The sequence below is a fragment of the Haliaeetus leucocephalus genome, unplaced genomic scaffold, assembly GCF_000737465.1.
Source record: "Haliaeetus leucocephalus isolate CR32 unplaced genomic scaffold, Haliaeetus_leucocephalus-4.0 Scaffold484, whole genome shotgun sequence".
Taxonomy (NCBI): domain Eukaryota; kingdom Metazoa; phylum Chordata; class Aves; order Accipitriformes; family Accipitridae; genus Haliaeetus; species Haliaeetus leucocephalus.
Genome location: NW_010972920.1, coordinates 7,056,778 through 7,084,223, shown reverse-complemented (window position 1 = coordinate 7,084,223; position 27,446 = coordinate 7,056,778). Strand labels below are relative to the sequence as shown.

The 27,446-nt window shown below is 38.1% G+C and overlaps 2 protein-coding genes across 3 annotated transcripts in view; both read left to right on the top strand.

The window, feature by feature from the left end:
- Positions 1–26,867, top strand: part of TRPC3 (transient receptor potential cation channel, subfamily C, member 3) — a 46,054-nt gene extending 19,187 nt beyond the window's left edge. The window contains exons 3-13 of one of the 2 annotated variants that reach the window (XM_010575571.1): positions 2,221–2,406; positions 9,541–9,705; positions 11,920–12,136; positions 13,816–14,049; positions 15,410–15,674; positions 17,732–17,927; positions 19,744–19,953; positions 22,240–22,323; positions 23,361–23,436; positions 25,599–25,634; positions 26,055–26,140. In XM_010575571.1, coding sequence (XP_010573873.1) covers positions 2,221–2,406; positions 9,541–9,705; positions 11,920–12,136; positions 13,816–14,049; positions 15,410–15,674; positions 17,732–17,927; positions 19,744–19,953; positions 22,240–22,323; positions 23,361–23,436; positions 25,599–25,609 — 1,644 coding nt within the window. In that variant the 3' untranslated portion in view covers positions 25,610–25,634; positions 26,055–26,140. Of the gene's footprint in view, positions 1–2,220; positions 2,407–9,540; positions 9,706–11,919; positions 12,137–13,815; positions 14,050–15,409; positions 15,675–17,731; positions 17,928–19,743; positions 19,954–22,239; positions 22,324–23,360; positions 23,437–25,598; positions 25,635–26,054 lie in introns of both variants that reach the window. The other variant, XM_010575570.1, reaches the window with a different exon arrangement.
- A 515-nt stretch (positions 26,868–27,382) lies between these two features.
- The window catches only part of BBS7 (Bardet-Biedl syndrome 7), a 20,133-nt gene continuing 20,069 nt past the window's right edge, over positions 27,383–27,446 (top strand). Inside the window, exon 1 of the mRNA XM_010575569.1 lies at positions 27,383–27,418. Within this exon, the coding sequence (XP_010573871.1) occupies positions 27,383–27,418 (36 nt within the window). The remainder of the gene's footprint in view (positions 27,419–27,446) is intronic.

The window sequence follows — 27,446 nt, the reverse complement described above, 5'->3', positions numbered from 1 at the left end:
CCTATGCAGCCGCTTTTCCCATCTTTTCCCAAAACAATTTGCAATTACTGGGAGCACGTTAGTTTCTCTATCCCATTTTATAGATGCTAAGTTGAAAATTTAACAAAACTAGCAATACAAGGAGGTAAAAGTTACTTAGGCAAGGGGGAAAAAGTGAGGGTTTCAGGAAAAAAATTGAGATTAAGTGAGAAAATTATGAGGGCAGAAGCAGTAAGGAAACATTTTTGAGAAGGCAGGAACCACAAAGGAAAAATCTGTACCCCCCAAAAGTGATTTTAAAAAAGGTAGTGCCTGAAAATGAACAGTAAACACCCGAAAATGGAGAAGACAAAGGACTCGGACTAGTCTTTTGGTGGCCTAGTGGGAGGAAAAAAAATGAAGAAAAGCTGTGGAGTAATTGAAAAAGAAGGCTATGCTATTTTCAGTTAGGCACTGAAACACTTGATGCAACAGGGTAGAACTGGCAGGTTCAATCAAGTTTTCTCCTCCAACTGTAGCCTCATGCAAGGAAATCAGAGGCTGTATCTCAGATAAAGAAGTCCTAGAAATCTCGCTGAGAGAACATGGACACATAAATGAAGACCAAGGTTTCTACTGAAGTAGATATCAGGTAAGAACTTATAGGTAATGTCACAGAAGTGGTGGAAGATGTGTACAAGTGTAAACAAAAGCACAAGCAAAGATTCACATGTGCATACTTAAGATAACAGAGTTATCGTAAAATTTTGAAATGTAGCCACGGATGTTTTGTCAGAAGAGAGAGATTATTAGATAGATGGAAATCTTTCCGATGTCAACATATACGAGCAACTGAGAAGTTTAAAGGTAGCACCTCAAAGATTGACGTAAACTTGCTTGTAAGGAGGCAGCAAAAAGAGTAAGGATGAAGAGCATGAAGCTTGTGAGCAGCATGCCAGACATAAGGTATGAACATAGAGAAAAGCAGTGCCACTGCACCTTAGATGCAGTAGTTTAATAGCTGCACAGAAAGGATCACAGCACATGGGCAAAACTCAGGACATGGTCCCAAAGTGTTGAAGGAAGCTGAGGAAAGGTAGAAAGAGTAAGGACCAGCAAAATGTAGTTATTTTTCAACGTGACACAGTAAGACTTCAAAGCTATAGTCAACAAGCTGCAAGTTGGAAACAGCCAATGATACTGTGCAAAAATGGAAGTAGTGAGGAAGAAAAAGAAGTGCTTTACTAAAAGCACTCTTAAAGGAGGAGGGGCAATGTTTTTAATAACAGAAAACAATTGTTGGCTTTATATACTTTCAGAAGGTAATGCAACCAGAGCTGTTGACTCCAGCAGTAATGGAAGGGAAAGCTGATGGAGTGAGAATAAACAAGATGGAGATTAAACTAATAGGTGATTTTTGGAAAAGGAATGGTTTGTGACAGGTACAGGGAAGTGAAGGAGAGAGGGAGAGGAGGGGATAGGTCAACAGAGCTCTTAAATAAAAGGATTGAGGTTTTAAGAAATGTCTCTCTGTAGTTCAGCTGTGTTGTCAGTGGAAAGGTTGTCTCTTGGAGGATGACTCGGGAGCCTACTATCTTTGAACTGTCCTTTGAAGAAGCTGGTTTCCATGTTGCCTATACAAGAAATTTGGGGTATTTGTGCACAAGACTGGTGTTCAAGTTCATGCCACAGTTATTCTATGCAGTTGCTTTGTAACCCACTGTACACATTGCTGGGGGTGAAGCAGTTCCAAGGATAAGTGGCAAGCAAAGCGAGGAAGTCAATACGGTATACATCAGAGTAAAGAGTAAGCAGCCATTTTAGCAGCGTAGAAAGAGCAGAAATACATTCATAGCCTGGGAGGCAACCCTGTAAGAATTATTTCATTAATTGTCTGCAAAGTTTTTGCAAGAGTGAGGTTAGTATTTCAAGAGTTCTGGTCCTGGTTTGTTCATGCAATTCTTATTTCTCCATTCAACTTCCCCTTGCTGCCCATCTGGGTTATATTCATCATGCTCTGAGATAATATTCCCATGCTCTGTTAAACAGCTGTCATAATCTTCTGTTCAAGTGGCTGCCTTGTGTCAGAGAAGAGATGATTCTGCTGTACAGAAATTCCATAATGATCTGCTGCTAACTTGACGTAGTATGTGAAAGACAAACACTATTAATTTTTAGCAGCTTGTATGGGTTCCTTTTTCCTTGCTATTGACTCTTAAGCATGTTCATCACAGGCCATTTTCTCTAACACTTCTTTTTCAGAATGACTATCGCAAGCTGTCTATGCAGTGCAAGGATTTTGTGGTTGGCGTTCTTGATCTCTGCCGAGACTCGGAAGAAGTGGAGGCCATTCTGAATGGGGATTTAAACTCTGAGCCAGTTGAAGCACAGAGACACAGAGCATCACTGAGCCGTGTGAAGCTGGCCATTAAGTATGAAGTCAAAAAGGTAACTTCTCATAGCCAGTGCTTTCAGACAGTGTGATAGGAACACAGTGTCATCTCATTATTCCACAGGCGTTATGAACCGGTGGTCAGATGCATTAATGAGACATAGTGTGTGTAATCAAGATTCTCACAAGGCAGAAGCTGGCAGAAGGGGACTACAGTGAAGGAGTTTAGTTTAATCTACTTTCCACAGCTGAGAATTGGCAGGAGATTTTAATGACAAATCAGCTGTGCTAGCAAGCTTATACACAGTTGGTCAGATCTTCCTCCTGATTAAGCCAAAAGAAGAGATTTCAGTGGAGCCAGATTTTCACTCATTGAAGGTGGTAAGGATGTGTCTTCCTGCCAGTGTGTGTGATAATATCTAATCCAAAGAGAAGGCTGTATTTGTGAAAGTGTTGGTTTCAACCAAGTAAAAGAACTGGTTTGTTCATTATTTCTTTTTATTACTTTTGCTTTCTAACTTAAGTAACTTAATTGGGCAACTAAATTCTGGGAAGTAAGTCTTGCAGCTTTCTACTAGTGTTCCTATCATCACATAGGCTTGGGGTTTTTTTGTTGGTGGTGTTTTTTGGTTTTTTTTTTTGTTTCTGTTTTTTTTTTTTTTTTCCAAAAAAAGGTCTTGCTTTTACTACTTTGAAAAAGAGAACATCTAAGTTGTCATTAAGTATATAATTTTTTAATTTATTTAAAAATACAACAGTAAATCAAACAGCTCATCTGCAACTGTGTGGGTTGTAGTGAGAAATTCTACATGATTTACTGTGTGGGTTCCTTTAAAAAATAGTTCAAATTCAGTCCTGAAAACGTATGGAATATATTTGTGGCTAGTTAATCAGTTCATGTCAGTTCTTCATCTTTGTACCTGTATTTATCAGTGTTTTGTGAAGTGCAATGTGTTTTCAGTTGATGCCTCTCAAAGTAATTTTTAATGAACAGTTATTTTGTGAATGAATGTGTTGAAAAATGGAGCTGTGTATCACACATCTGACATAATGCATATCCATTTATCGTAGCAGTTTTCAATATATAGCTATGTTGTTCTTTTCAAGATCCCGCTACCCTAGCACAGAAAATAGTTAATACTGTGTCCTACTGTGAGAGGACTCAAGAAATACTGCAATGCCTATGTATTATTTACAGCTACCTATTTACGAGGTTAGCATCATTTCCATTCTTAACAGCCATTATAGTTTCATTATCTCTGCAAGAAGTCTTGTGTCTTTCAGAATAAATAACACTGTATTCTGTGGCCACCTGTTGAGCCCCAATCTGCCATATAAAATTAATTTTAAGCAACCTGACAGAAAACTGGGAAATGTTGGTGTTTATGTCCCCAAAAGATAGTTAACAAAAATTGTAAACGCAGATCCCAAACAGCAAATTGTTGTTTCCAATATAGAATTGGTCTACAGCAGATAAATACATATTAATTAACAAAATTCAAGTTAAATATATACAAGTATTAAATTAATTAAAAAGAATGGAACAGGGAAAGAAAGTACATAAACATGTTATCATATCTAAATAAAATATGAATTCTTTATGCTGTTGCATATTAATGTGTACCAAACCTTTGCTAAGACTCGTGTGTCAGCTTTCTTGCTGAAGACTCTGGTTTTCTTCCAAGAGGTCGTTGTCACTGATTAAATTCATTGCTGAGCAAAGGGCCACACAGGTCTGTTAGGAATAACAAAAACCTACATAGTGCAAAAAAAGGCAATTCCATGTAGCACACTACTTCTCTTCTCTTGCAAGAGATTAATTATTTGTAGATAAACTCAAAGTTTTGACTCCAATTCATGACAAATACAGTTCAGAACCTACAAGACTAACGATCTTGGTGGAAGGAAATAAATAGATGGTGCAGAGTTGTTACCATATTCTTACATGTGCTGTTCCCTGTAAATGGCTGTTCCAGAGGGGATGACAAGGACTGAGGCAGGAAATGTCTCTGCCATGGTGGTCCTTTGGTGCTGGGATCAGCTCCATTACAGCAGTGGCAGATTATAGCGATATTCTGACTGTAGAACAGATTCAGAACTCCACATGGGATGCTTTTAACCCTGTGACTGTAGGAAGACGATGAGGATGTGGCTTATGTTTCTTAGCTTTCAGTATTTATAGCTGCACTTCTGGGTCAGCTACGTTAAGGTCAGTTCACGGTTGCCAGACAGATAGTACAGCCAAACAGAACTGCAGGTCCCTGGAATGGTTAATGAGCTGCATGCCCTTTTCAGAGGGAGGAGAGACAGGAAAAGCTATGACAAGTGAGCAAATGTGCTCAGAAGTTCATTGCTAGGGAAATGGAGTTTTTAATTCTATTAGTAATGAAACTCTCGCACTTAATACCCTAGGCACTGCATTAAAGTGTAACCCATTGGGTAAACAGGATGTGAGTTTGAAGCTACAGTTCAGACTGAAACTGCAGCCCCAATAGTGAAGGACTAAGGGAATTAACAAGAAAAACTAGTTAGAACAAGTAGTCTTGCTCTGTATGCTGAATTGCTGCTGCAAGTAGTGCTTTTAGTATTGTATCTTAACTCTGTCTTTAGGTTGCCAACAAAATTTCAGAGAAGTTGGTGACGCTGGGCCAAGTTCTGCAGTTCTTGCTGAGATAAAAATCAGAGTGGAGTTTCCAAGTGAAATCAGTAAGAGTTTGAGTAAAATCACAGCATTTAGTTTTCAAACACTGAAGTTTCAAATTGGCAGATAAGAAAGAAGATTCAAAATTCTCTTTGTATGTTGTGTGTTTGTGTATCAGAGTGTGCCAGGATCTGTTTCTGCAATGTCTAAACTCATTCATTAGGATGTTAGGAATAAACAACATTATAATCACTCCCAGTAATACAGAAAAATATTTACATACTGATGAGTTGGTTCATGGTCATGAAACTGAGTGTATCTGAAGTGTTACAGTCAATTATGCCTGGAAGAGCAGCTAAGTTAAAATCGGTATTATTTTTTTAGTGACCAGATACTGTCCCCATGCATCGTTGTTCACTGGGGTTTGGACTGGATCCTAAAATATTAGATAAATGTGATAATAAGATCAACATGTAATGAAAAGTAAGAAGCTGCATGAAAAGTAGGATGAGAGAAGAGAAATGCAGAAGGAACAAAGTTGTAGGATGATGTGATTGGTAGGTGAAATATGATGTGAACCTACTGTCCTTGGAGGAGATGAAGCTGGTGGGGAGACAGATATACTGGGCTGGGGGAACACAGAAGAGGCTGCAGTTCCTGAAAATAACATAATCATAAATTCAAATATTTCAGCAGAGCCAGAGAGAAGGATGAATTTCAGAGCTTATATGGATGAGGCAAGTGACATGAGTTGCTCTGAGGGCTTCAAAGTGGTGCATATTGTGCAGGTGCCAACAGTTAAATAAGTGCTAAGATCTTCTCAAGGGCCCTTAGACTTACTGCCAAAGAACTTGCCATAACCATTGGCATCTTATTCACTAACTCCTCCCTTTTCTGGGGAAATTATAGCACAGGCAGATGTCCTTTTAGAGTTAGATAAAAATGTTGATAGACCAAGAGGAATAACTAGCACACAGATCTGGATGAGATGCAAGAGGGCCTGTGGGCCGATTCATAGCCCTAGGCGAGTTCCCTTAAAGCTCCTTTGCTGTTTCTTCCCATTCCGTCTGGTAGTAGGAGGAATGATGTGGGTGTTTCTTCTCTCTCCTCTTCTCTAGTTTTAAACCTGCTTTTTAAAAATGTCTGTGTAATTTGAAATAATTGTTTACTTTCCTGTTTATGGCCACAGTTTATCTTCTGTGGGATTTGTCCCTTGATGTCCTGAATTGAGAATGAAATTTATCTTAGCAAAAGAAGAGACCAGGGACATATGTCAGAATGCACAAACACACAAAAAACAGTCTATTTTTTTTCAAATGGGCCAGGCTGGCAGTTTTTATGGTGCATAAGCTTCAAAGGTGACAGCCTAATAAAAAGAATACAAACATAGTTCAAGGTGACATTAATTTCTTAAAAGACTTTTAAAATATTTTTATTTATTTCTGTTGGCCATTCCCCTGTAGGTACAAACTGCATTAATATGTGATCTAACTGGTTAATGAATCACACTAAAATAGTTGGGGACTTTTATTTTAGAGAAAAATAGATTAAAATATGAAGATTGCTTCCATTTTAAAGTTCATGAAGCAGCTTCGGATTCCTCCTCTTGAGAGTTTTAAGGTTCCCTGTTTTCATTGCCAATGATTTAATCTGATTTTTTTTTTTTTAAGAAGTCTATCCTATTGTTCTACTGTATGCACTTTTTAATGAGATTTGGAATATAAATGGAGTTTTGCAGGCAAGAGCTGGCAAAAACCAGTATATATAGTACATTATGATCTCAACAGAGTACAAAGGATAATAAAATGGTTATCCAAGGTTTACAGTATTTTTTTTTAAAGTATAAGCAACTCAGATCAAATCTCACTCTTAATCCAACATGGATTATCAGAGTTATCAGAATTATTTTCAAATCCTTTTTGTGAAACTGCCTAGCATTCTTTACTCTGATTTACTAGTTATTGTCAACCAATGTGACAAGTATATTACCAGATTTCTTCAAATTGCTGTGATAACTAGGCCGTTTACCCTTGTGCTTAACTGATGTCCCACATGCTCTTGTGATGTGGCAGTGTCACAGGTCATGGTGTAATAGTAATGGTGATAATGATGAGTATGATGATAACACTTTAGAAATGGACTTAACCAGAAATATAACAGGCAAAGAACATAGGGAGCTATAGAATTCTTCTTTCTTCCCACCCCTTATGTTTTTTCAGTAGCAGCACCCAACATAAGCTACACACTCCTGGTTACACTACATGATCCTGATGGCGTGGCTGCACAGTCTCCTTTGTCCACATTGCTTCATGCTAAAGAAGTACTATAAATAAAGAAAGAAAACAGTGCTTTAAAAATAGATCAATACATGCTCACCCTTCAACAAACTCAACCAAAAGTGATTTTAGTAAAATAAAACTTAAAGCATATCTAAACAAATGCAGTTGTTGCTAGCAGCTTGTTTTATCGTTCCATTTGGGAATCACTCCCTTTCCCTGTGAACATACTGAAATCTTACTGAAGCTAGGAAAATAACATTTGCATGTATTTGCTGCAAAGGAGAAAGATGGAAGTTGACTGGTGTTTGTTTGTTTTTGTTTTGGTTTTGGTTTTTTTAATTGGGTACTAGATCCTTAATCCATGCCAGTTTAGTATCTTAACATTTAATCTCTGCTCCGTTTCAATTTTGGGACATGGAAGAATCTGTGGAAGCTATGGATGGATGGAACTTACACAAAAGGCTCAGAAGAGCAAGTTTGTGTTGTAATAACTGTCTGCAGAGAAGCTGAGCATTAATCCTAAGCCTATTTTTCCATTTGTCTGGTTGTCTCTTTATGACTAGATCCCAATAAATTCACTTGATGCCCTATTTCTTTGTCCTGATGTTTGTCTGGCTTCCTCCCCTTACTTTAAAGCACTTGGTTACAAAAGTCCTTGATGATGTCTTGGCTCTGCTTAGTTAAGGTCAGTTGAAATTTTACCATTGACTTCAGCGGGCATTGGAGTTAGGTCAGAAGAGAGTAAGTATATTTGAAAACGGTCTTTCACATGTCTCTGTCTGGGTACAAGAAAAGTAAGTACCAAGATTTGGATGTAGGGTTGAACATGCCAAAAATGGCCCGACATTCAATGAATTGAAATCTGGTGGTAGCTGTGTATGCTTAGACTACTGACAATCAGGACATTCTTGTTTAAATGCCTGAATATTGTCTTATAAAATTAAGTGCTCAAATTTGAAAGTGTCAACTTTTGGTCATTTTATCAGAGACTATATTTAATTCAGATATTTGTACACATCTACTCTTGTGGCTTCCTCTGTTATGTTTGATACCTTTTAGTTCTTCTGCTATAGAAATAAATTAAGCAAATAATTAATATTGATAAATAATAATGTAAACTAATCAGCAAAGATAAAAGGAACATCTCATAAAAGAATTCATTAAAAATAAAACTATCTTGCTCATAAATGACTGAGTATACCCATCAGATCTTATTTGAGCTTCTGCAGTGTGTTGTTAAGCTATTAACTCATTAAAACACAAAGAATAGCATAAGACTGTATAGTGATAACAATCTGTACATTCAGGGTCTTTTAAAATCTTAAAACAGTGAAAAAGAAAAAGTTATTTTTGAAAACTGTCGAATTTGAGGATTTAGTATTTTTCAGCTGAGATGGGCACGAACTTAGAGAAAATACAAAACTATACAGCAAAATACAATCTATTACAGAGTCCTTAGAGCATCATCAAAACCATAAGGTCATCTTTTCATCTGGTTCACAAAATGGAATTTACTTGTATTACTGAATGCTAAATTTTATTTTCCACAAACATAAAAATTTGTTTCTAGTAAGTGGCTTCTGATTATTTTTCAAATCCCAAGTACATCTAAGTAGAGGTGATAGCTAGCACCATTGGTAGTAAGAAAGAAGAAACCCTTTCACCCTTTCAGTATTAATCTCTGTATGTTCTGGTAAGGTTTAAAATTCTGTGCTGTACTTTTGCTTCATTTATTTCTTGCCTCAGTAAGTTTTAGACTGAAAACGTATAGATGGTTAAGCAGGTATTTGGAGCCTTTGTCAAAGAACCAGATCAAATGGCGATGATTGAGGAGGTCTGTGAAGAGCATGTGCAGGAGGGGGAGAGGCTAATGGTGGATTATGGTCAGACCAGAACTTTCAGTCTCCACAGAAATTCTGCATGTACCTTGGATCAGCTTGATTTGCTGAGAAATTGTTCGAAGTCAGGACTGAGGTTCAACTCTGACAAGATCCAGTTGGGTATGCAAAGCTGTTCTAAAAATGCATAAAAGGCTTCTATCAGTGATGGCTGTCCACATGTGCAACCTTGTCCCCAAAGTGCTGCTTTAAATCACCTCAGCAGTTTCTTCTTTATTTATTAACCTTTATTTTAAAGGAAAGGAGAAAAAACATGGTTCTTAAGTTCTAAATTAACACCAGATATTTAAGGCGATGGTCATGTATTTAGTAGTTATGTAACTCTTCTTACAAATTATGATATGTCTTGGTTTTCTTTCTTTTTCTTTACAGTTTGTGGCCCATCCAAACTGTCAGCAACAGCTACTGACTATCTGGTATGAAAATCTCTCAGGATTACGGGAGCAGACCATAGCTATCAAGTGTCTGGTTGTGCTGGTTGTGGCATTGGGCCTTCCATTTCTAGCCATTGGTTATTGGATTGCACCATGTAGCAGGGTACTGAATTTTATAAATTATGTGTTTTGTACTATGCTGGGAGCTGTTTTTCAATTTCTGGCATTCAAAATGCAACATTGTACCTCTAATTCTGCTGCTTCCAAATTTTAACTAATTAATTATATTTTTAGTAATCTCTAGTCTTGAGATGCTATTTGTTTTATTTGCATTGTAAAGAGGGGACCACAGTGATGAAGCATGAAAATAAATTGTTGTTAAGTGTAAAGAAAGAAAAAAACCCTTCTCTGAGACTTTTTTTTTCTTTCCTTTTTTAAATTTCCATAGATCGTGCTCACCTCACAATCTCTGCTATGTAATTGTATTTGTATTAGTAACATGGAGTTTTTTGAAAGTCACCACTCAGATTCTGTATTAGGTCTCCTATGATGGCATCTTAAGATCTGATGCTGTTCCCATATAAACCATTAGCAGAACATCTGTTGACTTCGCTGATGCAGAACTTAATCTTAAGTAAGATATTTGTTATTCCTGCCCTAGGAGGTCTGTTTACCAGGTGAACCATAGAGCAGAAATTAAATTAAACACAGTATTCCAACCATGTGGTAGGGTATATTTGTAAAAGAGTGCAACTGTAAACTTTAACCTCTTCAAAATTTTTTGAAAATATATAGGTGTTTCCAGCTTTCCTGATGATCTCACAAGGAAAATAACAGCAGTTTCTTTGAAATCTTTACAGTCTGTAGCATGTGAATTGTCTGCAAATGAAGCATATTGATAGATCTTTGGTAAATCAGAAGAAGGAATATTTCTCTGTTACATTAACTTTTTCTTAAATTTTAAGTAAATCTAATTCTGTGCTGAACGTGGTCATTCAATTTTATTTCCTTAACAAGTGTACAGCAAAGAAATGTGAGTTTCACTCATTTATATTTTGCTCTTGTAGTTGACCTCAAAAAGGGTAAGATTTTGCTCATCTCCTGCATATTTCAAGGGAACCCGATGTTTTCTCAGGGTTAAATATTTATTTACTTTAAAGATAAGCCTTTTTATGAAAATCGTGTAATAGTTATTCTCATTATTCTCTGAAATGTCACGTTCTATGAATATCTGTAGTAAAGATATTCCTCATTCACAGCTCCATATCATAGAAATGTATCAATATATTTTTAGCTGATGTCTAATATGGAAAAGTGACATTTGTCCTTGAGCTTTAATTCCCAGTACCAGAAACACCTGACATTTTTCCTAATGCTCATGTCAAATAAAAGTACTGTACATTCAGATCAGCTGTTTGATATTGTAATTTCAAAATGCTTTCTAAAGGTCAGGAACAGGAAGGGAACCTGAGATTGTTTACACAGGTAGTAAATGCCGTTTAGTGTGTGCTGGTCCGCTTAGTTCATAGTAGCTGACCCCAGTTTCAGGAAGACCATTCCTTGAAATAAGAACGCTACTTCCAGTTCCCTATCTGCTGAACTTGTTTTTTTTCTTCTTATACAATACTGGTGATAATGCAGCTCTTCACAGGGGATATTGGAATCTTGCATAATATTGGTGATGTATGTGATAGTTTATCACATTAGAACTGTGTGTTAACATTAATAAAGGTCGGGCATTATGTGCGGAGCAGTATATTGTTCTGTTGTACTGAAGGAGACAGGAGACCTTTGGCCTTAAAAGGTGTGCAGCAACTAAGATGAAGAAGTTTGTCTAGCATCTACCTTGTCACACCTTGTGCAGAGATGGGAACATGTGTTCTGTGGATGGAATATACTAGCCAGAGATGAGAAGATGAGTCTAATTTCTCCTAGAGCTATAGTCATAGACAAACTAATAGTACGCTTTTGTTAGTAGGGAAAGCCTTTTGCTACTTGGAGATTTTATTTATTTTCCATGGGCTTGCTTCTGCCTTCCCCATTGTTATCTGTGGGCATTAGATGAAACTTTCTGGTCACAGCCATTGTACATTTGTAATTCCTTGGAGTGTTTCCCCTCAAACATTGCCATCTAGAGTTTATGCAATAACATGAACACTCACTAACAGGACAACACACTCCATGAGGCTGCCTTCGGGAGACTTTTGTCTGAAATGGTAAAGCAATCACAGTTCAGTGCACTTGGAAGAGCATATTTTAAAAATGAGGTTTCAGACTGTCCTGAGCTCTGAATGCCCATTTATGCTTCTGGAATGCCTGATGAAAGAGTTTGTTTCTTTGAGAAAACTGAGTGACTGCTTTTGTTCTGCCTTTGCAGCTTGGAAGAATTCTTCGAAGTCCATTTATGAAATTTGTGGCACATGCAGCATCCTTCATTATTTTCCTAGGCCTGCTGGTGTTCAATGCTTCAGACAGATTTGAAGGTATAACAACGCTGCCGAATGTCACTGTTACTGATTACCCTAAGCAGATCTTTAGGGTGAAGACTACCCAGTTCACCTGGACAGAAATGCTGATCATGGTATGGGTACTTGGTAGGTATATTGCCCCTTCATCTTTGTCAACTGTTTTCTTGCAGATATTAATTTTAAAAGGAGGGAGAGAAGCCCAGGTCCTAAACCTTTGCTCCGGCTGCTGCGCGGTTAGGATAAACCCTTAAGGCAGATAACAGCGCATTAGAACTGGTGAGACCATCAGAGCATCTCTGTGCTGCACCCTCTTGCAGCATGGGGTAAAATTTTATTTGCTGATTTGCCGCACTGTTCGGTGATTCTGGCATTTGTAACAGGAGCACACGTTTGCTGAAGAGAACGCCACAGAAATTATACTTTACTGAAGTGGTTTTCTTAAATAGTATCAGGAAGCCTACTCTGCTTTATGTGCCAGAAGGTCAGGAGTTCCTACTGCTCGGTGTTAATGTGCTAGCACATCGGTGCTTGTGTGGCTTGCTGCCTAGGTCGCATTTGGGGAAATTACAGTTTCTACCAGTGCCAAGGGTCTAATGAGTCAGTTCTCATTACTCAGTTTTTTTCACAAAACCTGATCAGCTGTCAGCCTGTTTGAAACTGTATGGCAGAAAATGCTATCTTCTAGCATTTTGCCAGTGAGGTGCTTTTGTGTAGCAAAATGTCTGTTAGCCACATGATAATGTAGCATGCTCAGCTTTTACAGGCAGTGGAAGAGAAAGGAAGTGTTGCTGTGGCTGCTGCATGAAGGTGCCTCACTTTACCTTTTGAATCACCTATATCTCCTGGTTTAAGCACAGCTTTATCTGAACCTATGTTAGGGTAGGGAGATGCATATCCCTTCTATGCTGCCTTTCGGTAGTCGCAGCATATACTTGTGGGGAGCAGCCTCTTTATTTGATGGAAGGCAAGGGCTGAGATTTCGGTGGTTTCTAGGACTCAGTCACTGTGAGTAGTTTCTTGGGCACTCAGAGACAAGCAGCTTCAAACCAATCGAGTGCGTGGCTGCTGTGCGTATGGTTGGGATGGCAGCAGTACCGCTCTGAATTAACCCAGCCAGGGAAGCAAGAAAAAAAGTTGTGGGGTTGTGGTTTTGTTGTTTGGGTTTTTTTCCTAAGAAATTTTTTTGAAGAGAAAGTCTTGATTCGCAACAACTGCATCTAGGTTATGATGAGGCTGTGATCTGGATTAATTCTGCATAAATGAATTTCTGAGGAGAACCTTGAGTAAGAAAACTGAATTACACATAGCCAAATTCCACTTTCGATGCTGAAAAGCATTTTATTCTGTAAAGTGGAGAACCAGTAGTATAATTGTACCATTTATATTTGGTCATCTGTGTAGTTGGGTAGTTGTGCTCCTCTGTAAAAATTAATCCTTCTGATTCAGAAGTGTGTTATGAATGTCAGTGGTAAGGAAATGAGAGGCATTCTTTTTCCACATTTAATGTTTTTCCTTCTTTAGAAGTATGACATACCGTTATTTTGTTAGGCCACAATACTTCCACTGCAAAGCCATGAAGATGTCTGAGCTTTATTCCTGCATATCAATTAATACCTTGCCATTTGATTAATCCTGTTGAAACCACGAGAGCCTTACTCAAGGTATATGATGACACTGTGACACTGCAGATAAGTGTATTTTTGCTCCTCTGGTACCACGTGGTTTCATGAAATGGGAGAATGCAGAGAGTTTGAATGAAAAGAGTTTGGCCAAGATTGCTATGTCTTTTTCATTTCTTGTTGCAGGTATGATGTGGTCAGAATGCAAAGAGCTGTGGCTGGAAGGACCCAGGGAATATATTTTGCAGTTATGGAATGTTTTGGATTTTGGGATGCTGTCCATTTTCATCGCTGCTTTCACAGCAAGGCTTCTGGCATTCTTGCAGGCCACAAAAGCGCAACAATATGTGGACAACTACATTGAGGAGAATGATCTCTCTGAGGTCACGCTTCCTCCAGAAATAGAGTATTTTACTTATGGTGAGTTTAACTTTTCTGCAACACAGATCTGAACATAAAAAAACCTGGTAGGATGCACTAGCATTTTGAAGCCTTAAGATGAATATTTCCACATGTTTGTGTTTATAGCATTGTCTAACCATTTCTGCCTCAATATTTTTGTTTCTATGCTATTTAAACAGTAGGTGTTATGACGCAAATTTGACAAATAAGTTTGCTAATATATTAAAACCAAACAATAGGCATAAGGACAAAGTCAGTTCAAATGTAGCTGTCCATAATTTTGTTGTAACTGTTTATCTTAGAGCTAAATTTCACCCTCTTTGATTTTAAACATTTACAAGGTGTATTTTATTCTTGGCTTAGTGCACAGCAGAGAAAATCTTGATGTGAATTTTTTTTGGTTAGTTCAGTTGCTTGATACAGTTATTCATATTCGTAAAGATCTGACAGCATTTCCTGCTGAAGGAAGGATGCTGGCCCAGTAAAGATCTGCTCAAATAGAATAAAAGTACTAAATAGTTACTGTAGTGCAGGAATTGTAATTAAAGGTGTGATGAGTCTACGTTTGCAATACCAGCAAAGGCTGTATTTGCTGCTGACGGTGTATTTTAGCATATGCTTTATGAACTCCAATATATTATAATAGCAGACTTGGGTTTGTTATTTACGTTAATTGCTATGTAATCAATTGTAATTTGTACCATGTGTTTCTAAATGTGTATTTACATATGTATTTTGATATGAAACACATCTTAATTTAGTGTTATTTTGCTAAGATGGTGCATTAATTCACATAATAAACAATTTATTAACTTATATATAAACTCAATTGTTTCTGTGCATATTCTCTGTAAAAACCATGATCCTACTTCCATTGAGGTAAATGGCAAAAATCTTCATTATTTCAATGGGAACTAGGTTATATCCTGAACTTGTAACAATGAAAAAAGCTTGGTGTGATTAATAAATGAAATTGTTCATCAACCAACACTGTTAACTTCCCATCAATGAAACACAAAACATTAATAAATTTCTGGCTTTAGCATAGTGCTTATTAAGATAACTAATAATGCAGTTGTATTAAGAAGAGCAATAAGGAATTATTTATTGTTATATAGTTCAGGTTAAAATACAAACTATAGACAAAAATGTTGTTTCTTCAAGTACAGTTTTTCTTCTAGCAAAAGGTCATGTAACTTATATTCATTGTTTGTGACTTAAAGGAAATAGGAATAGAGTAGCAACTACTAGACTTCTCAAATATTTGTCTCAAGTAAATTCAGACATGTTCATGGAAAAATCCTATCAAGAATTATTTTTCAATATTGTGATAAATGAGTAACTCCTTATATTTACCCCTATATTTTGTGTTTTCCAGCTAGAGATAAATGGCTCCCATCTGATCCTCAGATAATATCTGAAGGCCTTTATGCAATTGCTGTCGTTCTTAGCTTTTCTCGGATTGCGTACATCCTGCCTGCAAATGAGAGTTTTGGGCCCTTGCAGATTTCACTTGGAAGGACTGTTAAGGACATCTTCAAGTTTATGGTCCTTTTTATTATGGTATTTCTTGCATTTATGATTGGAATGTTCATACTGTATTCTTACTACCTTGGAGCTAAACTAAACCCAGCCTTTACAACGTAAGTATGACGTTACATTTAAGTAAAAAGCCAGTATGAAACTTTCAGGTTTTTCACTAAGGTAGCAATGTCTGTGAGGTATTGCGTGCTCTCTCCTAGCATTAAAATAAAACTGAAGACAGTTGAAATCAGTGGAAAATCAGGTATCTCAGAACCTTAGAAAGCAGAATACAAAAGACCAACTCTTTCCTACTTGTATAATGGAAGCTTTCATTGCAGTCTAAAATAATGTTACCTGTATATTATGTTAATTACACAGACTCGTGGACAACCAAATGCAAGAAAAAATTACCGATATCTTCTGAATGACATTTTCCCAAAACAACTGCTAGAATTGTAATCTTTAACTGGGCTCTGTCAGACCTAACTGATACACAGAGAGATTTAGCCTAGGTATCAATAACAGGCCTCCAAATAATTTTAATTTGTCAAGCAACAGAGATAGTGATTCTGTAGACGGCATGTTTCTCTCTTAAACTAGTACTAAAACAAACCTATAAACTGCATTGGACTCTTTTGGATCCTGGTTTACTGTCTAGATGATAACTGCTTATTACTGTTAGTCACTTGAGTACAGCAGAATGGTAGTTACAAGTCTCTCTTCATGCAATGAGATTGCTTGCAATGATCTCCAAATTTTTTTTGTTTGCTTGGTTTTTTACTTCCTCAAACAAGGAGATGCTGGAAGTGATAAATATTTAGGATGTTCCAAACCAGAAGTAATTCCACAGGATGGTGAAATTCAGAACTTTTCCTTTTCTCCTATCTTTCTACAGGAGACATGACTTCTGTAAAAACTGCCATATTTTCATGTAGTTGATTCCATGACTTCTCCTTAATTTGAGCCTGCTTTTTGCCCTTGCTGTTACTCATTGTCTTTTCTTTAGATAAATAATGACATATAATGATACTTTAGTTACATTATTTGATATTGGGTGTCTAGTATGCATACTATTTGAATGCTTATTAATATTCATTTCTTAAACAGTGGTGCTATTTTACTAGACTGTACATCCATTCGGATATTATTTGCTTTTAAAAATCATTTATCAGTGTTAAAACACGTGATTCAAGACACGTGTACTGGCGTATTTTAGTTACACTTATTAAAATACAGCTGACGATTCACTTTTTGGCAACACGGAGGAAGAAGTCATTTCCAGTAAACTCTGTAGGGTACAATGGAAGGCACATCAAAATCTTTATTGAATATCAACATCTCTTAGCTTGCATTTGTTAGCCCACCTCTCAGTGAGGCAGGATAGAGCTTTGCAGTGAGCTGTGTCCTGACTGCAGGACAGGTCAACCTGTAGCAATGTTTCCTGAGAGGAAAGAGGAATGGCAGAGTGAGGAGGAGAGCTTGGAGAGGATCCACTCTCAAAGGCCCTGAAGGCTTGTAGAGCTGTCTGAGAGCCCTTGGCAGCTCAGTTCCCCAGGAATTGCCCTGACCATGGGATGGAGACAAGAGCATAGAGGCAGTGGGTCCTGGACCCAGAGCCTTAAAGGGTATTTAGGTGCCTTCCTCCTGTTGGAAGTGCCTGGCTCCCACTGATTTCAACAAGTCTTGGACAATTCCCGTGAAATCTATTTGCTTTGTCAGTTTTGTTGCTGAACCTGCTGCTACCCACTTCTGAGCGCACCCTTCCTAATGGAAGGTTTAATCAGAAGCTCTTGAAAGGAGTGCAGCAGTTTCCTTCCCATCAGCCCCATTTTTAGCTTTATTAGGACAGGGAAGGTCTGCCCCCTGCGGAGTTAGACTGGAAAATAATGAGATGAGAATATGCTTCATCTCAAACTCTGGAAGTAGAATACCTTTCTAATTCCTGGAGTGTTGTTTTGCATGTATTATTACAAGTCTATTATCTATGATGGATAGGTGGAGAAATTGAACATAGTGTGAAAAATATTTTCTTGCATGTTTGTTGTTTTGATTAGCGCTCTACAAAGCTGGCTCACAGACAAATTACTTGAGATTGTTTGTCATTTACTGTAAACACAACTGATATATTTATTTGTGTAGTTAGTAATAATGCCTTCCTCTTTTTTTTTTCCTACAGAGTGGAAGAAAGTTTCAAGACCTTATTTTGGTCAATATTTGGCTTGTCTGAAGTCACCTCTGTTGTCCTCAAATATGATCATAAGTTCATAGAGAACATTGGTTATGTTCTTTATGGCATATATAATGTAACGATGGTGGTAGTTCTGCTCAACATGCTGATTGCTATGATCAACAGTTCATACCAAGAAATTGAGGTGGGCTCTGTTCTCAAGTTGTTCTCTTTTGTTACGTTGAAAAAGGGCAGAATTACTAGCAATTATATCAATGAGTACATCTTGATAGGCAAAAGTACAGTGAAGAGATTACCTCAGTAAAGGACCAGAAAAATACCATGTTGCTAGGACTGACACTATTTAAGAACCCAGCCAAGCTGCAGAACCTTACAGGATCTGAATAAGTAGTTCATGTTGTGCCATGTATATGCATCTAAGGAGATGTCCTCCATCCAGAAATCTTAAAATCTAAAGTAATATACAAATGAAGACTGCTGTGAGGTAGAAAACAAAGTTACTGAGCATAACATTTTAGACATGGGTGGTTCATTGCCAGTTTGCTTAGGGTGCTTATCGCATGTTTCCTTAATGTAGTGCACTTCAGTCTTTGACAGATCATTAGGATATGGATTAAATGTATTTTGATGTGTTCTTTCATGGAAATCTGGTTTTTAGTTCCAGTCCTCAAACTTTTTAGCTAAATGTGCAGGAGTTAGACACTTATGCACAGCAGTGATACATGGACATACTTTATTATATTTATATGTCTCTGTACATGGAGTATGATACAGGTACTTACCTTCAAGATTGTTGTGACTGAGTCACACTGCACAATGCTTACACGCTTTGTTTGTAATATGTGCTTTTTTTCCACTTTAGGTACAATATTAAGACTTGATTCTAGGTTTACTGAGCTTTGCCATATGCCCTGAAAACACAGTGGCAGTATTTCTCCAAATCTGCCAAATGGCTCAGTTGAATGAATACTTGAATTTCACACAAGGTTATTGGCTGCATTGCTTGTTAAAAGAGATATATTTTATGTTAATTTCATTACGATGACAGAATATCTTTGTTTTTAAAGAGAATTAGTTAGAGTATTTAGCGTCCAACTCCAATTAAAAAATTCAGAAAATTTAAAGTAGAGAAGATACCTGGGTTTTAAAAATAAATCCCAAGTTGCTGAAATGAAAGTAAAAGTACATTTATACTGCCAGCTTTCCAGACCATGAGTTCTGATGTTATTCAAAGAGCACTACATTCACATAGATGTGGGCGCACACCCACACTAGCAGGAAAAAAAAAAAATTTTCTAAGACATAGTGTACAAATGGATATGTCATTTCCAGTATTTTCAGTGACTTCTGGGCAATGTCAGGAAATTCAGCAGGAGAAAACTAGTTACAATAAAGAAAGCTCTCACCTCTGGAGTAAACCAAGTCCAGCCTTGGAATACTTCAGTAAGAATGTGTTAAGACGAAATGAATTTGGCCGTTTTTTAACATGATTTCTTCATGACAACAAAGTTTGTATTTTCTGTACTCCATTATAAATCAGATTTACTTTTCATGGTTATGTAAAAAGCTGCAAGTACTAACATTTTAAACCATGTCTGCCTTGAAGCTAATGCTTTGTCAGTTGTGTGAGTACCAAATTCATGTGACCACTTCAATGAGAAAAACAAGACTTTAAAAAAAGAAAAAAGTTCCACTTCAAATAGTAGGGAGTTTATATGTTGGCTTTCACTCAGTGCAAAAATAACACTTGTTTAAATGGTTCAAATGCTTTAACTAAGTATTGTCAATAAGACGTTGCCAAAAAGAGACAACTGAAATTTAGTTAAAATAGACTTGATAAAGTGGTTACATTTTTGCAGAACTACTGGGAGTCTTACTAACAAGCAAATAACATTTTATGTAAAACCAGAAAAGGTTGGTATTTAAAAGAAGTTTCATTTGGAAGAAGTTTTGCATCTCATATAAAAACAGTTATGTGCTTTGTTTTTATCTTAACACAGGATGACAGTGATGTAGAGTGGAAGTTCGCTCGTTCTAAACTTTGGTTATCGTATTTTGATGATGGAAAAACATTACCTCCACCATTCAGTCTTGTACCAAGCCCCAAATCTTTTTTCTATTTCATCATGAGGATCATTAACTTTTCTAAGTGCAGGAGGAGACGGCTACAGAAGGACATTGAAATGGGAATGGGCAATTCCAAATCTAGGGTAGGTACTGAAATCTTTTCATTGCAGCAAAGATTTGTGTGTCCATTCCAGCATTCTGCTTTTCTTTAACTTTTAGGGTATAATATGTGCTTCTGAAGATAGTACAATAATTAGTCAAGCATTTATATTCATAGATCTGTATTTCAGACTGCCTAAATGTACTGCATAAAACCAAAAAATAGCTATAAATTTTCTTAGGACTACGAGGTCCAATGACTGGAAAAACACAACTAAAACAAAAACAACTGAGTATTCAAAGACGCAAATAATTCCCACAAGGAATGACCTAAATATTGAATAAAGATGCTTTCAGCCTCCATTAGAAAGATTTTTAGTTCAGGGTAAAAAAAGGGGGGGGGGAGGATAAGGAGAGAAAACTTCCTTTCACTAGGACAGGAAAAGGATAAAGTGTGGTCAGTATGATATTCACTTTCTCCTGTCAAAAGCTATGTTCTCAACAAAAGACAACAGGAAAGGGGGGGGTGTAATAATAATCTTCAGCACTTCCATGACATTCTGAATTTGGGGATCTAAATGTTCTTTACAAATATTAATGGAATGCAGTGTCACAAAGCCCTTGTGAGAGTTAGATAACAAATCGCCTTGTTTTGCTGATGGCAAACTGGGGCACAGATGGGTTAAAGAGTATATATGTGGCTTCTTTTATAAGTTAGGCTCAAGGCCCTGTGTATTACAAAGACTGAAAGCAATACCTTGAAAATAATTATTTGTTTTACTATAAATTATCAGAAATGTCAAGTCTAGTCATCTTTTCTGAAAGATTTCTCTGGAGCCTAGGACTTCTGAGGTGTTGGTGGTACTGAACCTTCAGTAAAGAAAACATTTTCTCCAGTTTTTGGTAGGCAGTGGAAGTAGATACATGTTTATAAAAATGTCAGTTTAAATCAGTTTAGCTAGAAGCACTTTTTCGGTACTAACTGCTCATCTTCTGCTTTTTAGTGCTCTGAGTGCCTGAACTGCATTAGTTCTCTGCAGTCGCTGTACAGAAGATGTGTTTAAAAAACAAAACAAAGAAACATCAACACCCTAAGATATACTTTTATTACAAAACATTCAGTAGTGCTTATATATCATACAGCAGTACTTACTATCATACTTAGAATGTTAGTCACTAAAGAACTAAAATCCTGTCTGAGTCGCTGCTGAGACAGGTCAGGTGGAGCTAGTTTTCTTTAACTACAAACCAAATTATTTTTCTCTGCAAAAGGCAGCCTACAGCCTCCTCTGTGTCAGGCTGGGTTGGCACACTATGTATCACATAGTCCCTCTGTATCACATATATCACCTATATAGTCCTTGCATATCTCATAATCCTGTCCCACTCCCTAAAAAATGGTGGCTGAGCTGATGTCTCATTGCCCACAAGAAGGTGGGCAACCTGGAGTAGGTAAAAATAGCCCACTTGTGGCCCAGCTTAAGTGACAGTCTGTATGTAGTATAGGCACAAAACCCATGGCAGTTATGGGAAGCATCAGGTTTACTATATAGAGGCAGGCTGAGTTCAGTTTGCTCCCCTAACCCACTAGAGAGATCAGTGATTGTTAATTCAGTGACTTTTAATTGGCCACACAGAAAATTAATGACAGATGTAGATTAGGGGGTTGAACCTTATTCTATGGATACACTGGTGAGGGTGAAGTAAAAAACGTGTATCTGACAGAACAGTTAGGTCCCTGCTTTGGTAGTAACAAACGTTCTGCGTTGGTCACAAAGCCATCTTGTCCAAGGTGGCTTTTTTCACTTCTGTTTCTAGCCCACTTCTACAAAAATCTTAAATTGGGATTTGACAGCTTTGTGATCCTCAAATAACTGAACAATGACCATTTTTCTAAATGTATTACTATTCCTGAAAATGGTGCTTTGGAAGACCACTTTGAACTAAGCAGAAATTATTTTGAGCACGTATTTGTAGTTAAAAGTATGCTTAAGAGTGCAGATCCGCAACAGCTCTTTGTTAAAGCCAGTTTAGAGAGTCTCTCCTTGCTCTGGCCACTCTACCCCTGCCTCCAAGTCATAATTCATTATTTCCTCAGCTGTGCATGCACATCTGCTTTGAAGCTGTGCTGTGAACAGGATGGCTAAAATTATCAGTGTTTAAAAAAAAACCCAACAAATAAGTCAAGGCAATCTCAGTTTATTGGCGATAATATTCTGATACAGTGACTATGGAGACATCCCCAAGATGTCTCCAAGAAAAAAAAAATGGAGCTGAATTCTAATGGTTAATTCCATAGCATATTTTAATTTTGTCTTATTTCTTCCTAGTTAAACCTTTTCACTCAGTCCAACTCCAGAGTTTTTGAATCACACAGTTTTAACAGCATTCTCAATCAGCCGACACGCTATCAGGTAAGTACATACAGCGGTCACTGTTTTGAGTAATAGAGCTGTGTGAAGGTACTAGCAGAATTTTTTGTTTGAAGTACACTTTGCCTTCACCAGACAAAGAAAACCTCCTGTAGAAATCAAACTCCAGGATGCTACTGGCAAAAAGACAGTTATTGTTCAAGCCCCATTATTTGAAGTGTTTACAAACTAGCCCATACAAAATCAAATTTTCCTTTGATGTCCCAGTTTGGAAAGTGTGAGAGGCAAATATCTGAAGCTGATTTCGGAGGAAGGGATGTGAAAGCATTGAGCTGACTAGATTAGCGTTACTTTCCCATCCTTTCTTCTCATGATCTGAGAGGTGACATTCAACATTCCTGCAGATGGAAATGCGCCTTTCTGGTAAGAGGAGTCTGTCAGATGTTACCTTCCTGTCTTCTTTCCAGCTCAGAAATAGAAGAGTAAATAGGAGCTCTTGTTCCCATAGTGAAGGTGTTGAAGGTGTGTAATCCACCTGTGCAAATTCTGTTAGATGAGCTACGTTAGATTAGGTATGGTAACACAATACAAGAATATCAGTACATACAAGGAACCTTGGCAGTTATGGTATAAAAATACAGATATAATGTTAATGAATCCTTCTCAACTGACATTGCACCGTCATACTGTAAAATCTCAACTTTTTTTCTTTTTCAAAGGTGAATATTTATCTCTTACTATTACACATCCTTTCACATGTGAACTGAGTTTAACAAAGAGTAAACCTATTCTGAAGCTATTTAAAGCCTAAATTAGGTGTGTTTAGGCCTATTTTCCTGTTGTCCTGTTCCCCACAAAAAGTTGTGGTGCTCTGTAAATAAGAGGTAATTGGATGAGAAAGGTGCTTTATTGTAATGATGAATCTCAGCTTGCCAGCAAAAAAGCCCATATGAGGCAACTGCTTGTTCTGGGGCTGTTCATTCTTTCACTTATACAGATGTGAGGGAGATGGTTAAGAAAGAAAAGTGACTAGTGTTTAATTATGCTCACCTGATTATATAACTGTTTTATTCTGGCAGCAAATAATGAAAAGACTGATAAAACGTTATGTTCTGAAAGCACAAGTGGACAAAGAAAATGATGAAGTAAATGAAGGTAAGAAAGAGGCTGCATTTGCAACATTCAGAGACAATTTTTGTCACGTCGTATTAGGAATCATTATTACAGTGGTGCATGGAGGTCTCAGATAAAAAGATGGTTTATTTCTACTTCAAATGCACTGAACTCAGATAGTAGTGGAAGTATGCCTGTGATAACAAAAATGGACGAGCAGGAGCAAAGAAGTAGAACTGAGAAGTATTACGGGCCTAGTTTTACAGGTGGAGAACAAGAGCACAGACGTGGCGTACAGTTACAGAGGAAATTTGTGAGGAAGCCACTAACTGTGTTCACACTTCCAGAGTCCTAGTCAGACCTGCAGGGCATCTTTCTCTCTGTTTCATTCACCTGAACACACAATTTACACCAACTGAACACACAATTTACCACTTTACAGCATTAACTACTTGTGTTACCTTCCTTCATAAAGCTGTGTGGAATATTCATCTGTGAAGCTGCATATCATTAAACAAAGCTGCATAGAGTTAGCTGCATGGTGAGAAAAATGACAACTGTAGCCACTCTTTTAGTGTGCAACCGGAGATCTTTAGAGCAATAATAAGTCTGAGCTTGGTGTCTGGTAACAGTGCAGAACTTCCCTGGTGGCAGTGAGGGGTGCATGCTCCAGACACGCACCCTGACTCCCCATTGGGATGACACTAAGATGAATGCTGTCTTCCTTCCTCCAGCCTTCCAGGAATGAAACACAGGCCTACAGACCAAAAGAAACTCTTGAGCTCTGGGCAGGTCCCCAAACAAAATAATAGGGGTGTGTGCAACATAGGTCATTATTTACTCTGTACTCTAGCTAAAACTATTAGGCAGTAGAATGATGTCCCTTCCAGGGCTGGCTTTGCTCTTGGAAATGTAACACCCCAGGTATAGTTTTGTTCCCCATAGGCTGGAGGTTATAACCATCACAGTTCAGCCAGTAAGAAATCTCTGTGACCGCCACCAGAGGAACATACCTGCTTAGCATACCTAGTTCTTGTCTGGGCTACTGTAGTTGGTTTCGGTGCACTGGGAACCTTTACCTAAGCCACTTTGCTGGCAGCCTTGTGCTCTCCAGCTGGTGTGCAGTGACAGCTTGGGATCAGAACAGCTTTTACTGGCATGGAAGCATCAGACGGCTGCGTGCATATGTGATGTGAGGGGCCTGAATGCGCTCGCTCTCGGCTAAGGCGGCATGGCTTTTGTTTTGCTTGGTAGTTATTCTGCTTACCTATAACTCTCTGCAGCGACAAGCAGGGAGCAGAAAAGAAGATATGAATTAAATCCCACTCTGTGCCTTCAAAAGGCAGCATTGTGCATTGATGGTTATCCTGACTCTTCCCCATCCTATGTGGCTGTACAGAGCTGAGCTTGTGAGTGACAAAAGCAGAGAAGCTCCTAAAAGTGTCTTCCTCTCATTGTGCCCCTCTCTTGAATTCCCACTGCTTTCCTCCTGCTCTGTGGTGGGGGAAATCATCTATCTAGCGACTGATGAAAAGACTGTTCTCTCAATAACAGTGCCAGGGCGTACAAGTCTTTCCAGTTCCCTGGCGCCTCTTTGGTGTTGGCATATACGTGTTTAGATAAGCAAGACAGCGTGGAAGAATCATGGTCTGTGGACATCATGGTTCTCACTTTGTCACCAATTTTCATAGAGGGAATTCCGCTTTGAGCAAGTCAGCTAACCTCTGAACCTCAGTCTTCAGCTGCATAGCAGAGGTGGTGTTTTTTGTGTCATCCTCATCTCATTGGTACCCAAAGTATAGATCCAGCCTTTGAAGATAAAATTTTTTAAGTCTGCTATATGCTAAACAGAAAACTTCTGCATTCTTAGGTACTGCAGCTATTTTAAACATAAGTCTAGGGATTTTTCCCTGTTTTGCATCACTAGAGAATTTAGGTATTCTTTCATAGTCTTCGATTTCATATGGGGCAAATAGTCTCCTGTGGTGGCTGTTGTGTATGAATTCACATACTTCACACTTGCTGGAAGGATAGTATTTGAATATTTTTAAAACAACTTCTCTTGAACTTAGTATCCTATAATGGAAAACATGCTGTTGCTTGTTACGACCCTGGCCTTGACAATTGTTTTCTTTTAATTGTGTCTTGTGTACTTGTGTCACATTGTAACATAATTTTAAATTGGTTGACTTTCTAATTCAAAGGATATTGGTAAGGAAGAGGAGAGAGACTCAGAAGCTGTGAGTTTTACTGCTAGCTCTGCCACACTTTTTCTGTGTGATCTTGGCACATCACTTCAGAAAAAATCTCTTTGCCTTTTCTCTCTAAAAGGGGGATACTAATATTTACCAGCTGTTCAGCAGTGTTGCCGTGATTAATTCATTAACCTATGTAAAGCACTGTTTGAATCTTTGATGTTCTGTATACACGTGGAGCACAACATCAGAGTTCAATGTACTATTAAAATGCCTTTGGTACTATTTAGGGGTGGAGACACACATCTCACTGAGAATGATGAGGCGAAGCCTCCTGTCCCACCCCTGTACCTGCTCTTGTGAACATTTTGAGATAATAATCTGAAATATGCACTGATGTGACTTAACATTATCGAATGAATGTTAAACTTTGCTAACAAGTATTTCTTTCAATGATTAATACAGGTGAATTAAAGGAAATCAAACAGGATATCTCCAGTCTTCGCTACGAACTTTTGGAGGATAAGTCCCAAGCAACAGAAGAGTTAGCAATTTTAATACATAAACTCAGTGAGAAACTAAATCCTAATATGTTGAGATGTGAATGATTCAACAGAGGAACCATGGCTTTGACTACAGCACAACTATTTATTGGCAATAATATTTCAGTATCTTATACTTGAAAAACGTATTGTAGATTTTTAGCACTAAATAACTTTATGTACAGCTTCTCTGGAACTTAGTCTTAGGAAATTTTATTAACTCACCATGAAAATATCACTCTCAATTTTAATTGTCTGAAAGCAAGAACTACCATCTGTTTGGTTTTTGGTTTGGTTTTTGTTTTTGGGGGGTTTTTTTTGCATTTATGCATTAAAAAGGTATAATGGTATGAATTGCTGATATTTTAACAGGTTTATGAATACATACTGAGAATTCTTTGCACTAAGATTGCAAGAAAAAATTAAAATAACAGATATACAGTGTAGTACTCTGTTCCTTGCCGCAACTGGGTATGAATAGGATTTTTTGTAATACCGTAAATCAACTAGCAATGAGTAGAGGATTACTTGAAATCTTTGTTCTTTGTTAGCGATGCTAGTAATGCGTATGAGCTGAGAACTCGCGGTATGATCACAAGGAATTCATGAAAATCGGGTGAAAGTGTGAATGTAATGGTAGTAGCACTGTTTAACACATATGTATGTACATGTACCCACAACTACTGTTTCTTAATTCAGCATATTGACTTTCTCAAGGAAGGACTAGAATTTTTTTTTTTGAAAAAACAAAACCAACAACAACAACTTTGGAAGGTAACATGAACTCAGTCCAAAGCTACTCTTACTCTTTATGTGGGAGAAATGGTTTTGGGTTTTTTTTTTTAAATTCAGACTCCGCCCAGGGCTGGTATTTTGTTACACTGTTCCAAACAATGCCTCCGACGCTTCATTGTTAAATAAAATATTCCTACTTTACTGATAACTCCACGTCGTCCTGCTAGTTTGGCACCCAAGGGCCGGGGGGGGGACAGGGGCCGCCCGCCGCCTCCTCTCAGGCCTCTCCTCAGGCCGCCAGACGGCTGCCGAGAGCCCGGGCCCCGCCCCCTCCGGCAGACGCTGCCCAATGGCGGCGCGCGGCTCGCCGCGGGCCCGCCTCCTCGCCGTCAGGCCTAGCCAATGGGAAGCCGCCTCGGGGCGATGCGGACCGCCGCCTGAGGTTGCCGCGGTAACGGGAGCCTGAGGCAGCGCTGAGGCAGCGGCCGCGGGTGGGATCCGCTCCCCGCCGGCCCTATGGAGCTCAGCCTGGCCCGCGTGGACTACCTGCAGGTGGGCCCGGGCTGCCTCCACCTTCCAC